At 45.2% G+C, this 15,780-nt stretch overlaps 1 protein-coding gene across 4 annotated transcripts in view; it reads left to right on the plus strand.

Annotated features, from left to right (window-relative positions):
- Positions 1-15,780, plus strand: part of RNGTT (RNA guanylyltransferase and 5'-phosphatase) — a 601,184-nt gene that overhangs the window by 182,695 nt on the left and 402,709 nt on the right. For all 4 annotated transcript variants that reach the window (XM_073589590.1, XM_073589589.1, XM_073589588.1 and 1 more), the window contains exon 9: positions 10,428-10,563. In XM_073589590.1, the coding sequence (XP_073445691.1) occupies positions 10,428-10,563 (136 nt within the window). The remainder of the gene's footprint in view (positions 1-10,427; positions 10,564-15,780) is intronic.

A 15,780-nucleotide genomic window follows, 5' to 3' on the forward strand; every position in this document is an offset into this window, starting at 1 on the left:
AAAAATGCAGTGTGTAGTCGGCAAAAGACAAATTAATCAAACCATATTTTTTGAAAGCAGAATTGCACATTTAAAAAAGAAAAAAAAAAAACTTTATTATGAATCACGTTTGGGGGAAGATTGGGATACTTTGGGGGGTGTGGAGAGACGAGGAACGGCTGGAAGTTGAGGAAGGGGTTCTAGGAGAAAGGGCGACGAAAGTACTGGGGGAAGGGAGCTCGGGATGGACATGGAGGCAGGTTGAGACACATTAGGAGGAGAGGGTGGATGGACAAACAGTTTTTTTTTTTTTTTTTTTCCTTTGGCGCAGGAGTATCCTGCCTGGACAGACTTCCACCTTGTGACCGCCTTACATTGCTCGACCGCCTTGAGCTGGTGGACCGTGGCGTTGACCTGTAAAAGATGGAATGTGGGTCACCCCTCGGATGCTCTGTGGTGGCGGTGTTGGTGCTCCTAGAAGTGGTGGTGGCCGTTCTCCTAGAAGGAGACAAAGTTGTTTTGGTACTCCTAGAAGTGGCGGCGGTGAAGGTGCTCCGAGAAGGAGACAAACTTGTGTCGGTGCTCAAAGAAGTGGCGGTGGCGGTGATCCTAGGAGACAAAGTCGTGTCGGTGCTCCGAGCAGGCGAAGTGTTGGCGGGACTCCTTTGATGAGGAGAATTGGTGGCGATGCTCTTTTGATGAGGAGTGGTGGCGGTGCTCCTTTGATGAGGAGTGGTGGCGGTGCTTCTTTGATGAGGAGTGGTGGCGGTGCTCCTTTGATGAGGAGTGGTGGCGGTGCTCCTTTGATGAGGAGTGGTGGCGGTGCTCCTTTGATGAGGAGTGGTGGCGGTGCTCCTTTGATGAGGAGTGGTGGCGGTGCTCCTTTGATGAGGAGTGGTGGCGGTGCTCCTTTGATGAGGAGTGGTGGCGGTGCTCCTTTGATGAGGAGTGGTGGCGGTGCTCCTTTGATGAGGAGTGGTGGCGGTGCTCCTTTGATGAGGAGTGGTGGCGTTGCTCCTTTGATGAGGAGTGGTGGAGTTGCTCCTTTGATGAGGAGTGGTGGAGTTGCTCCTTTGATGAGGAGTGGTGGAGTTGCTCCTTTGATGAGGAGTGGTGGAGTTGCTCCTTTGATGAGGAGTGGTGGAGTTGCTCCTTTGATGAGGAGTGGTGGCGGTGCTCCTTTGATGAGGAGTGGTGGCGGTGCTCCTTTGATGAGGAGTGGTGGCGGTGCTCCTTTGATGAGGAGTGGTGGCGGTGCTCCTTTGATGAGGAGTGGTGGCGGTGCTCCTTTGATGAGGAGTGGTGGCGGTGCTCCTTTGGTGAGGAGTGGTGGCGGTGCTCCTTTGGTGAGGAGTGGTGGCGGTGCTCCTTTGGTGAGGAGTGGTGGCGGTGCTCCTTTGGTGAGGAGTGGTGGCGGTGCTCCTTTAATGCTGTTGAGTGGTGGTGGCGGTGGCCCAAGCAGGTTCTCTGGTGGTGGTGCGGTGACGATGGTGGTGCTCCAGACAGGAGCAGCGCTTGCCATAGTGGTGGTGGCGGAGGAGTGTCCAGCATCACTCTGACTTGGGGTGGTGTAGTGGTGTCTGGCTTGGCTTGGAATGCAGGTGGCCGTGCAGTGGTATGCAGCAGAAGTCGGTAGTGAGGTGTAGCGAGTCAGTGGTGGCACTGTTGGAAATGACACCACTGACTGCTGCACATACCGATTCTGCTGCTTAGCCTGCAAGTAAGCTGTGTTGCAGGCAGGGCTGTGGAGTCGGTAAGCCACAGTTGCGACTCCGACTCCTGGATTTTATCAGACTCCGACTCCGGCTCCGACTCCTTCATAAATGGCCAATTCATAACAACAAATTTACTGTTGTAAAATATTAAACATCGTGCTTATTCAGTTTCTCACCATCATATAAGTAATCAGACCACTTAGAGCAAAAACTACATTTATTAGAATACAATTAGAATATAGCAAATAACTTTTATAAACTTTTAAACACTTTTATGCAGTTAATAAGAAGAAATCTATAAATTTGTCCTTAGAAAAAGTATTGCCTCTGTCAGATCCTCCTTCATGGATGCCCTCAAATCTGATCTAATTATTTTGAGAGCAGAGCACAACCTCTCTACACTAACTTGTGTTGGTGGCAAAGCAGTAACCACTCGGGCAACATCTCTGACAATGTCAGGATACAGAGGAATCGCTTGTTGCACTGTTATTTTTGATGAACGGTCAAATTTCTCAATTTCTTTTAGTGCACATGAAAAATTCTGCTGAAATGTACTGGCTGTGTTCCTTGATGGGGATGACTCTTCTTCTATGCGGGAACGCTTTGCACGGTCCTTGTGATCCAAATATTTTTCGAAATTAAATTCTTCATCAGTTGATGATGAGGGTGAAGATGTGGCAGGACGACCAAATTCTTCTTGTTCCTCCTGACTGTTCTGCAACCCTTTCATCCTTACTGCTATTTCAAACAGAGCTTCTTTTCCTTTACTAAGCTGTTGATCATCTAGAAGAATCCGATGCATTGGGTCTACATAAACAGCTGCCAAAAGAATGTTATTTTGTAATAGTAGCTCCTCTCTCCGTTTCATTGATGTAGCAATGCCACTTGCAATTAACCCTCCTCTTTGGGACAGGCGAAACATCAGGTTCTTCCACTCCTTTAAGAAAATACCTGGAGTTAAGTCCTCTGCTTGTAATTTTTTAGTCACTGTAAATGGGTGCTCTAGCAATTTTCCAGCTCAGTCACCTGATTCCACTGACTTTCATTTAGCGTCAGTTGAGGGTTAGCCATGTCTACAAGAAAGGTTTTCAGTTCAACCAAGCGCTGAATCATTAAGTAAGTACTGCCCCATCGTGTGGCTTGATCAATAATTGCCCCTTTTCCAGCACGTCTCTTCAAAATTGAGTCAACTTTAGGGGTTCTGGCAACAGTAGCCAATTTTCTCACCTTGCCAATCAGTGCAGCAGCATGTCCTTCTTGCAGACTGTCTCTTATAGCCAGCTGTAGCGTATGCACAACACAGCGCATGTGATGAATGAAAGAACATATTGACACAGTTTCAACAAGATCATCTAAACTATCATGTTGCTGTTCATCTGAAGCAACTTCAGTTTGCTCCTCAGTTACAATACTGTGTTCCTCTATTTCAAACATTTCTGTGTCTGTGGACCCAGAATGTTCTTCTAGCTGCTGGTCACCATCATTACTCTCATTCATTAGCTTAATAGTACTTATCATATTTGAAGCATTGTCAGTTACGACAGAAAGAACTTGCTCTTTTTAAGTTCATAGTCTTGCAGAACCTTTTCCACCAAGACCTGGAGAAACTCACTGGTGTGATGAGCTTTGGTGTCTTTTACTGCCAATGTCTTGGTAACTATTTCATTTTTGTCACAAACAAATCGGACATTTATGGCAAAATAGTTCACTCTGTGACGTGTGCAGGCATCCATTTTAAGAAACAGAAAGCGTCCCTTGAGAGTTTTTTTAAGTTCTTCCTTTTGTTTAAAAGCTTCTTCGATTACTAATTTTCTAATACTCTCTCTCTCCAGAGAAACACCAAGCTTGCGGGCCATTTCCCCATTCAGACACATAAAAGCTGGTCGTGAAAATAATGAAATAGGCACACTATCCTTTACAACAAGCTCTATGATCTGTTTTTTAAATGTATCTACTGTCATTGTCACAGTAACTTTGTCACTGACAAAATATCTTGCAACTGATGGCTGCAAAGTTCTCTGCTCCTTTGTTTGGCTGGAAGAGCTGGGCACTGGTTCATTGGTTTGGATGCAGTCTTTCTCATCCACTGCTTTCAGTACTTCTGGATGAAAGCGCTGTAAATGTCTCTTTAGATTAGAAGCTCTGGTAGGAGCATTTTTATCTTTGCCTGAATATGCACTCATCTTGGCTTCACAGCATTTGTTTTCGTCTGGATCATTTGTCATACACTGACAGACATAATGTTTTCTATCTTGAGTGATGATGAAATGTTCAAATACAGCTGATTTAATGTGATGCTTCTTTGACATTCTCAGGTTTTTAATTCTGCATTCACAATCCAAATGACAATTGTTTTTCCTAAAAACAATTGTACAAAATTTTTGCCAGGTCGTACAACTGATATAGTGGTCAGTAATACTGTTATTATTCCTCATGTACTCACAGTTAACTGATGCAAAGTTTGTTGAAAGGATAATACTTCTTACAGTCTTCCTCTTCTGAGTAGCAGGCAGCTGTGAGATGCTTGGAAGACGCACACCTAGTATGATCTAGTATAGAGGAGGAGCTTTACTACTAAGAATTTGCAACACATTTTCACTTTCAGTTTCATACATTGTAAGTAGGGGGGTTGGGGCAGCATGAGGTTAACCAAGTATAAGATTAGATAAGGGCAGTGGAGAACAGTGACACACAAGAAGTAAGAAATGTCTCTATCTCCAGCAGAACTGCTTATCACTGTTGTTCATAGTTTGATAGAACATATATATTTGAGTAACATTTATAAAATTCATATGAAAGTTCAATTATGAAATATTAATACATTTTTTTTAAAGCTGGAGTCGGTACATTTCTACCGACTCCGACTCCAACCAAAGCTAACTCCGACTCCACAGCCCTGGTTGCAGGCATGTAACACACTCAGCTGTTGCTCAGAACTAAGGTATTCCGCCATGCCATGTTCAATTTTACTGAAAAAATGGTGCGCTGGTCTGTTGAGGTCGGCCTCCAGACGGTCAAGGCGCTGGTCGACAGAGTGGAAGCGGTGTTCCATGTGGTTAAAACCACGTTCCATCAGGGAAAAAACGCTTTCCACTCTGCCGGACAGCGCTTTGAGGCTGGCCTGAAAGGCTTCGCTCAAGTACATGAACTCGGGCATGACAGGCCTGGCCAAGGCCCTCTGCCGCTGGCGGGTAGTGCCCGCATGACCAGTGGCAGAGACCTGGGACAGGGGAACACCTGATTGACCAGCTTCCTGGTCACCAGCTGTCTGTGTTGCTGACCTGCAAGATGCTTCCTGGCTGTCGGATGGCTGGGACGGGTCCGAGGTCGTCCGATGAAGGGCCACTCCAGGGACAGGTTGCAGGGTGCTGCTCCAGATGCTGTGGAAAGAAAGGAAATACACTACTATCATGCATTTACAAGAAGCATCAGCTGTGGAATAGAAAAGGACAGGTTAAAAAAAAAAAAAAAAAAAAATTAGACTTACGCTCTGATGGCAAGGACCGGTCTCAGGAACGCCAGCGAACCTGTCCCTCAGCACGAACATCATTGTTGAAGCTGTCCTTCATCGAGCGCCAACGTGTGCGGACTTTGTTCACTGTTGGAAAAACAAAGATAAAACATTATGCAATGCACTGATGCCAACATCATTATCAGCACACAAACCTAAGTGAACTTTACAAACAGTCAATGCGGCATCACAAAATAATTCTATACAAAAAGCAATCTCTGTTGATCATGAGGAGACTGATGTGTTTGATTCAAGAATATATCTTGCAACAAACACACCAGTACCTTCAAGACCAAGAGTGAAAATAGAATAGCAGTAAAATACACAAAACAATCACTGTTGATCATGAGGGGACTGATGTGTTTGATGCAAGAATATATCTTGCAACAAACACACCAGTACCTTCAAGACCAAGAGTCAATGCAACATCACAGAGCAGCTTTATACTTACTGAACGCCTTTTTTGAAGTGGGAGAGGCGCTGTCCCAGCCGTCCATCATCGCTGCGGCCACCTCATTCCAGAGTTGCCGGGTCAGCACTGTGTCCTTGTACTGCTGGTCACGGCTGTCCCACGACGGGATACGCTCCTCAACAAGGCGGATCAGGGCGTCGTTATCAATGTACACGTCTTCTTCATCCCCGTTGTTGAACCTAGAACAAACAAAAAAAAAATTATAATCTTGGAAATTTTGGAGACTGAAAAAGATAGAAAAATTGAAATAAAAGAAGGAATATAGAAGATGAAAATCAGGACAAAAACAACAAAGGAACATTGAAATACTATATACGTACATTATGTCTCCTTGCCACGACTTGGCTGCGCTGCTCCCGCTCAGGCTGCTCCCGCTGAGGCTGCTCTTCGGCCTCACTTGCCGTGTCCGGTGTCTGTAAAGAAAAAAAAATTATTACACATTTCTAGATGCAGCAGCTATACTTACCCAAAGGCAGAATGATCCTCACCTCGCGATCTGCTTGAGCCAGTTCTTGCTGGGATGGGGAATAGGCCGATCCAGAAGAAGACATGCTGAAATTTAAAAAAAAACAAAACATAAGTACATAATAAATTGTACAGGACACACAGACATTATGTTGAAGAATACTCACATTTTGGCTGCTGAAGCTTGAATCCAAGGCTCTTGTCTGGTCTTCTATTCAAGGCTGCTCTTCTCTTGCTGTCTGTAGCTGCTCTTATCTTCAAGGCTGTAGTGGTGTGGCCCTGAAGACACCTTGTTTTATCTACACTCCTCCCAAACAATGTTGCTTGTTTAGGGGTAGGTTTAAACAAGTATCTAGACATTGTTTACTGAAATTTCGTGCGCGCAAAAAGTGCTGACGTGCTCACATCCAAGCGCACGCCAGCGACCCCATAGACTGCAATGCTATTTTTTTTGCGCATACCGCGCTCAATTTTTTAACGATGTTGGGCGGAACAAAAAATGCAACATGTAGCGTATGGCGCGTCTGGACGCACACCTGGAAAATGCGCAGCGCAGATCGGATCAGCTGTCATGTACCTTTAACAGCCACGAGTAAATTTGAGATGCACCAACGGCTGTTAACAAGTCAAATGCCACAGTCAATCACTGACAGCGGCATTTAGCATGCGCCGGATGAAATCGAGTCACAAGACCCGCTCTTCAGCGCACTGTTGCATTTTTGCAGGACACCAATAGGTTGTCATGACAGCTGTGGATTTGCAGAAGACCCCTGTGCCTGTCATTGTAATTCTACTTGAATGTTGGCACCTTGCCCGGTGTTCATAGATCATAATTTATGCTACACATAGCAGTGCTATAGTGCTGCCATGTGTTGCACAGGCAATCAAATGATTGCAGCTTCGAGTTTCCTAAGATGACTATTGTACACAGTAAAAAGTAAAAAAAAAAAATTAAAAATAAGTTCAAATGACCACCCTTTGCTTCATCTAATATATAAAGCTCAAGTGTGTGTGTGTATATGTCCGGGATTGGCATCCGCACCATCGCAGCTACAGCCACAAAATTTAGCACAGTCACACATCTGGACCCCGAGAGCATCATAGGCTATGTTGTGAGGTGAAATTTTAACCCTGTGTGTTCCAATTCACCAAACAATTTTGCCCCTATCTACATAATGGGGAAAAAAGTGTGTATCAAGCCCCGCCCCTCATTATGTCATAATGGTTGCCATGGCGACGCTGATGTCATCATAAGTTGCAAGCCCTGCCGCTCACTATGATGTCATAATGGTTGACTATGAGATCGAGGATGTGTGATGGGTATATGGACACTGGACTATGGGATGGAGGATATGTATGACGGGTATATGGGCACGGGACTATGGGATGGAGGATATGTATGATGGGTATATGGGCATGTGACTGAGATGAAGTGTTGTGAGTTAATTTTCCCCTTCACCATTGAGGTCTGATGAACTCCCTCTTCGGGTGAAGGAAGGTAGTGAGGCTAATTACAAAGCACCTGAGCAGAATGATGATGACTGGGTGACTGGGATTGCTGACTGGATATAAGGCAGCCGACGCCCTTCTGGCTTGCGGGTGATTATTCTGAGGGATTCTTGGAGACCAGTCTGATTCCTGCTCCTCAAAAGCTAAGTTTTCTGCTCTACTTTTTGCCTTTGTGTTTTGGTTTTGTTTTGCCTTGTTTTTCTGGATTTCTGCCTTTCCCTGCTGGGTGAGCTGAATTCCTTTTTGCTCTGTCTTCAGATAATACCTGAGTACTGATATAGTCTTTTTGAAGCCTAGCGTCTTCAGGGCTTTTTTCCCTATCAGTCTGTTGGCTCTTGTTTTTGAGAGGGTTTTGGCGGATTGCAGACATCAGCTTTTCTATTCTGTCCTATTTAGTTAGCTTGGGCCCCATTGCTCAGCCTATCTTTCTATCTGTGTGAGTGTTTTTTCATGTTGCTTCACCGTCATTATATGTTGGGGGCTGCCTATTGCTTTGGGGTCTGCTCTGGGGCAGTTTAGATTTCCCTTTCTGTCTTTAGGCTATGTAGTTCTCCGGCTGTGATCGAGGGGTCTAGGGCACCGTAGGAACCCCCCACGGCTACTGCTAGTTGTTGTTGTTAGGTTCAGGGGTCTGCAATCCGATAGCTGCCAACTTCTCTGGTTTTCTGGACTTAGCTAGTATTTCTGTTTTTGCCTCCTACGGTGACTCATTCATAACAATGAAGGATGTGTGATGGGTATATGGGCACTCGACTATGGGATGGCGAATATGTATGATGGGTATATGGGCATGGGACTATGGGATGGAGGATGTGTGATGGGTATATTGGCATGGGACTATGGGATGGAGGATGTGTGATGCGTATATGGGCACTCGACTATGGGATGGAGGATATGTATGATTGGTGTATGGGCACGGGCCTATGGGATCGTCGATATGTATGATGGGTATATGGGCACGGGACTATGGGATGGAGGATAATTATAATTTGCTATAACTAACCACAGTTAGTTACTATGCCCGGGCAGCGCCGGGCTCTTCAGCTAGTTCAAATTAAAACAATTAGAAAAAAAAAACATATTTGGTATTAATGTGTTCAGAAATGTCCTATCAAAATATAAACTTCATTAATTTGATTGGTAAATGGCGTAACGAGAAAAAATATCGAAAACGGCAGATTTAGGGTTCTTTGGCTGCCACAACATTGCAATAAAGTACAATAACAGGTGATCAAAACATTGTATCTACCTCAAAATGGTATCAATAAGCTCATGGCGCAAAATATAAGCCATTACCCAGCCCCAGATCCTGAAAAATGGAGGTGCTACGGGTAACTGAAAATGGCGATTTTTTTTTTCGTCTTACAAATTTTCAAATTCTTTTCACCACTTAAATAAAAAAGAATCTATACATGTTTGGCATCTGTGACCTCGTACTAACCCGAGGAATCATAATGGCTGGTCAGTTTTAGCATTTAGCGAACGTGGTAAATATATTTAAAAAAACATTGTGGAATTGCGCTTTTTGTTTGCAATTTCACATCACTTGGATTTTTTTCTCGTTTTCCAGTACACTATATGGTAAAATCAATGGTGTCGTTCAAACGTTCTACTCATCCGGCAAAAAACAAGCCCTCACATGGCAAAAAAGTTAGGGCTCTGGGAAGAAGGGGAGCAAAAAACAAAAATGGAAAATTGCGAGATGGTGAAGGGGTTAAAGAGAGGCGTAGTTTCTTGGAAAAAATACTGCCTCCCAGCATAAAGACTTTATGCCATCTGTGAAACTCAGTGGTGGTAGTGTCATGGTTGGAGGCTCTTTTGTTGCATCTGGGATTGTCATCTTTAATGGGACAATGAATTGTGAATTTTGCTATCAAATTCTAGAGCAAATGCTCGGGACAGCTATTCATGAGCTGAGTCTCAAGAGATCATGGATAATCCAGCAAGACAACAACACAAAGCATACAATCGCTTTACAAAAGAACACATAAAGAAGAATAAAGTTAAAGTTTTGAAATGGCCAAGTCAAAGTCCTGACCTTAATTCTATAGAAATGCTGTGGAAGTATCTGAAGTGAGCAGGTTATTGGAGAAAACTCACTAATATACCAGAATTGAAGTTATTTCATAGTGAGCAATGGGCTGACAATCCTCCAAGCCGATGTGCAGTACAGGTGTTAATAAAGTCAGGGTAGTTCCCACACATCCATATCTTTAAGGCTGTGTGCACACGGTATGTTTTGTCAAGCTTTTGTGTCGTTTTTTTCTGCTCAGTTTTGTCGCAAGATCTGAAGGGTTTCTTGATGCCAGCAAACTGAAAGAAAATCCTGAAGTCTCATGTACATGTTGCTTATTTTTGACTTACAGATTTGGAACAGGTTTCAATCTGCAGCATGTTAATTCTTTCAGCATTTTTGCTGCAGATTTCACTCTTATGAGTGGGAAAAATCTGCAACAAAAACGCATGTAAAAAAAGTGTCACAAACGCGCAAGTTTTATGCTGTGCTTTTCCTGTCAACAGATGCAGAAATGGTGTAGAAATTTCTGCACCAAAGACTTAACGTGTGCACATACCCTAAATGTCAGATAATCAATATATTGGGAAGTAAATCTGTTTGACTTTTAGGGGAGAGAAAAAAGAATTTGGTTGGCTACAAAGTTATTGCTTTCCCAATGCCACAATGTTTCCTCATTTTCCTTATTTCTTCTGCTCTATTACAGTGAAATATCAGATGTGTAATCCTCCTGTACATTTCATTATTTATTTTTCTTTTAAGGTACATGATGCTTATTGATGGTAAAAATGAAGTACATATGATTGACCGTGATAACTCCGTGTTTCATGTTTCTAAACTTGAATTTCCATTTCGGAAAGATCTCAGAGTCCACTTGACCAATACTCTTCTGGATGGGGTAAGACGTTAAGTAAAAGAAATGTAGCCTAAACATTTTTGTTTTTTCCCCTAAAACTTGTTCATAAATGAACTCCAGCCTCTTGTTTGTCTTTTTATGTGAAAACCCTCTTCTTAATCCATATTCTATGTACCACACATCATAGTCGGTCGTTAACTTTGTGTTGCATATATGTTTTGTTAGTATATTTATTAAAGTACCTAATCAAGTTCCCTGACCTTAGTATGATACTTATCATCCTCGGTTTTCAGCTGTTTCTGGCGCCACTGCAGTCCCACACCACTATCTTCTGACCACAACTTCTGACTGACCGGGTGTCCAAAGGTAACGGTCACAAGCTCTCAGTGTAAGTCTATGAGATCTTCGTTCTGGCCTCGTTTTGGCTCTCATAGATTTGGATTGATTTGTGACTTTTGGTTTGCTCAGCAAACACTTGAGCGATCTGGTAGGTCACAAACTACAGAAGACTGTCGGAGCAGCACCGAAAACAGTTGAAGGCGGCAGCTGATGAGCATTATACTAGGGGCAGGGAACTTACATTACTGTTACCACTCCATGGCTGCAATGCAAAAACAAAAAAAGGCTGTATTGCGGCTTTAGGCTGGGGTCACACTTGCGTGTGCAATGCAAGAAACTCGCACAAGTCTATCGCATCAATACCCGGCACTGGCGTCGGCACTCGGGACCGGAGTGTGCGGCTGCATAGAAATACATGCAGACGCACACTCCGGTCCAAAAGTGCAGGCGGCAGTGCCGAGTATTGATGCAAGAGACTTGGGCGAGTTTCACGGCATTGCACACGCAAGTATGACAATGGCTATAAACAAAGAATATATTGGGCCTGTCTCATTCATAATTCCTGGTCTAAATATGGACCACAGTGTCCTGATCGACTATGGGCTAGTGTAGACATTGTGGTCTGTGCTCAGACCGTGAATGGTGGACGTGTGAAACCAGCGTATAAGTTGGTGAGCTATGTTTACTGTACTTTTCAGATAAGACGCTGTGATAAAACACTCCGGGATCGGCTTTGCTGGGGTCAAAGGTCACGTGCGTTCAGCATGAAACTCAGGCGCAGAGCTGGGATTCGGGTGTAACTGACCCTGGGTCAGGTTTTTTAAAGGTGAAAGTAATGCAAAAAGGAAATAAAACATAAAACAAATCCTTGCCTGTCCTGCACTAACTAAACAATGGACAACCTAACTACCAACTGGCGGGCTTCTCCCGTCCATCCAAACCACAGTTGCAGTGGGCACTGCTTTCACGCACGTGTGTCTCTCACACAGACAGGCTCTCTGTGTTCCCAGGCTGAGACACTCACACAACCGCCTGGCATCCTTTTATATCCACCTCCCATTATTCATTAGCAAGCAGGTGCGATACTGACCAGACTAGGCCACATAGGAAAGGAATCTGGGCGAGATATACCTGCCCTCATCCACTATTCCCACATGATTCTCACATATCCCACCCCTCTGCTCAGACCACTCCGGTCGAGCAATGACACCCGCCATACAGTGCACTCGGGACAGGGCATCTGCATTCCCCATCTGTACCCCTGGGCGGTGCTCCACCGTAAAAGTGTAGGCCTGCAGGGCAAGGAACCACCGGGTCACTCGGCTATTCCGTTCCTTGTTCAAGTGCATCCACTTGAGAGGGGCATGGTCCGTGATCAGCCTGAACTTTCGGCCCACCAGGTAATATTTGAGGGCCTCTAGAGCCCACTTAATGGCGAGGCACTCTTTTTCTACGACTGCATACCTTTGCTCGTGTTTATTCAGCTTCCTGCTGAGATAGAGGACTGGGTGTTCCACTCCGTCCCTCACTTGTGAGAGTACTGCCCCGATACCGGTATCAGAGGCATCCGTTTGTACCACAAACTCGCTGCGGAAGTCCGGAGTCACCAGTACGGGCTGAGAGCACAGTGCCCGTTTTAGGCTATGGAAGGCTTCTTCAGCCGCTAAACTCCATTTAATCATGACGGAGTCTTTCCCTTTTGTAAGATCTGTCAGGGGGGGTAGCGATGGCTGCAAAATTGGGTATGAACCGGCGATAATAGCCGGCGATCCCCAGGAAGGCTTGCACCTGCTTCTTGTTGACAGGTTGTGGCCAGTCCTGAACCGCCTGAATCTTATCAACCTAGGGTTTAACAACACCCCTTCCAATTACATACCCCAAATACCAGGCTTCTTCTAGCCCGATGTGACATTTCTTGGGGTTCGCGGTTAGACCTGCCTCCCACAGGTCGTCAATCACAGCTTGTACTTTCTGGAGATGAGTTTCCCAGTCCAAACTGTAAATGACAATGTCGTCCAAATAGGCCGAAGCGTACTGCCTATGTGGCCTCAGGACTCGATCCATCAGTCTCTGGAAGGTCGCCGGTGCTCCGTGCAGTCCAAACGGCATATACACATACTGAAATAGACCTTCTGGGGTAGCAAATGCCGTCTTTTCTCAGGCAGCCTCCGCCAGAGGGATCTGCCAATACTCCTTTGTTAGGTCTAGAGTCGTAATATACCGGGCTTTTCCTAACCGATCTATTAACTCGTCGACCCGGGGCATAGGGTAGGCATCAAATTTTGAGGCCGCATTCAGTTTCCTGAAGTCATTGCAGAACCAGATGGTGCCGTCTGGTTTAGGAATTAGCACAATCGGGCTGGACCAAGCACTGTGCGATTCCTCAATGACGCCTAACTCTAACATTGCCTTCACTTCTCGGGAAACTGCTTCACGGCGCGCTTCCGGGATTCTGTAGGGCTTTACGTGAACCGTGACACCAGGTTCCGTTACGATGTCATGTTCCATTAGCGTAGTCTGCCCAGGTTTTTCTGAGAGAAACTTTTGGTTGTGAAGTAGACACTGCCTGACCTCAGTCTTTTGCCGCTCCGAGAGAGTCTCTGCTACCCGTACCTCCGGTTCGGTATGCGAGCAGACGGGACGGGCCAGCTCCGCTGACAAGGCAGACCGATCTTTCCAGGGTTTTATCAGATTTACATGATAAATCTGTTCAGGTTTCCGTTTACCTGCCTGGTATACTTTGTAGTTTACTTCACCAACTCTTTCCTTAATCTCAAAGGGGCCCTGCCACTTTGCCAGGAACTTACTGTCCACCGTGGGGACCAGAATCAACACCCTATCTCCGGGTGCAAACGTACGGATCTTGGCGCCCCTATCATAGATTCTTTTTTGGGCTCCTTGAGCCTGTATCATGTGTTCTTTGACGATAGGCATAACAGCCGCAATACGGTCCTGCATTTGTGTGACGTGATCTATCACTGTTTTAAACAGAGTGACCTGACCCTCCCAGGTTTCTTTTGCAATGTCTAACAGTCCGCGAGGACGTCGGGCGTACAATAGCTCGAAAGGCGAGAATCCTGTGGAAGACTGGGGTACTTCTCTGATGGCAAAAAGCAAATACGGAAGTAAATAGTCCCAGTTCTTCCCATCCTTGTCTATCACCTTTCTCAGCATCTGCTTCAGAGTTTTATTGAACCGTTCGACCAACCCGTCTGTTTGAGGGTGATACACGGATGTGCGTAACAGTTCGATTGTAACAATCGGCAGAGCTCCTTCATTACCCTGGACATAAAGGGGGTCCCCTGGTCGGTGAGTATCTGTTTTGGTATACCGACCCGACTAAACACATGCACCAGTTCCTTGGCAATCGTCTTGGTGGCCGTGTAACGCAAAGGGATGGCCTCCGGGTAACGAGTGGCATAATCCAAGATGACCAGGATATGTTGGTGTCCTCGTGCCGACCGTGGAAGGGGCCCAACTAAATCCATCCCAATCCTCTCAAACGGGACTTCAATAATAGGTAGGGGTACCAAAGGGCTACAGAACCGGGGCTTAGGTGCAGAGGCTTGGCAGTCAGGACAAGACTCACAATATACACGAATATCGTGATGCATGCCTGGCCAAACAAAACAGTGTAATATCCTTTCGGTGGTTTTCTGGACTCCCAGGTGACCTCCCATCACATGTCCGTGGGCCAGGTCCAGCACCTGCCGCCGGTAGGCTTTTGGCACGACTAATAGTTGCACCGTATCTTCCCCCTTTTTCTCTATCTGATAGAGTAAATCATTCTCCAGAACCATGTAAGGATATGCCAGCCTAGAGCCAGGTTCTACGGGTACCCCATTTATCACTTTTACATTCGTCCCAGCCTGAGAAAGGGTAGGATCCTTTATTTGCTCTCTTTGGAAGTCATCTTTCTGAACTTCTAAATCCGGCAAACGGGGAGGTGGACGGCTGTCGGCCTCCTCCTCTTCCCCGGTCTCCTCCGTATCACCCGCCATGACTGAAAACGGGAACTGCAGGTCATTTCCCGCAGACTCTTCCCCCGAGTCTTCCGGGGAGACCTCTCCCAGGGGTTCGGGACCCACACGCGCCCTGGGAGAAGAACCATGTACACTATTACCCGAGGGCATCAACTGATTCTCCCACAGAGATGGGGTGCACCTTACGAAGACTGGAAAGCATGTATTTGGAAGTCGCCTTGCTACACTTGTAAGGAGATCTTTAAACTAGAACAACATGGGAAGGGAAGCAAAAGACCAGAAAAAGCCATACACCTGACAAATGCTATTGAGAACTCTGCTATTAGAATTGGAAAGGAAGAAAAAAGACGAAAGAATCGAATTAATAAAAATATTGGAGAAAGAGAAACCAATCACAAACTAAAATGTTTCTATACTAATGCACAAAGCATGGGCAACAAACAAGGAGAATTGGAACTACTAACACAGGAAAAGAAATATGATGTCATTGGAATCACTGAAACTTGGTGGGACAATACACATGATTGGAATACAAGACTAGAAGGATACAACTTATTTGCAAGAAACAGACTTGATAAACGAGGAGGGGGTGTCGCATTGTATGTTAGAAACGCGTATATCTGCACAGAGATTGAAGCTTCAGAGACTGGGAGTTCTGTGGAAACTGTTTGGGTAAGAATACAAGGACAGAACAATGGAAAGGACACCATTGTAGGCATTTACTACAGGCCGCCTGTGCAAGCTGAAGATATGGATGAACTCTTTATGCATCAAATGGCCAAGTTCTCCAAAAAATATGACATAGTTGTCATGGGAGATTTCAACTATCCAGACATTTGTTGGGAATCTCTCTCAGGCAAAACTAACAGGTCAAGGAAATTCTTATCCTCTCTTGCTGACAACTTTATCTTCCAAAAGGTAAAGGAGAAAACAAGGG

This window comes from Dendrobates tinctorius, unplaced genomic scaffold, assembly GCF_039654945.1.
Source record: "Dendrobates tinctorius isolate UK_male_01 unplaced genomic scaffold, ASM3965494v1 ptg000111l, whole genome shotgun sequence".
Classification (NCBI taxonomy): Eukaryota; Metazoa; Chordata; class Amphibia; order Anura; family Dendrobatidae; genus Dendrobates; species Dendrobates tinctorius.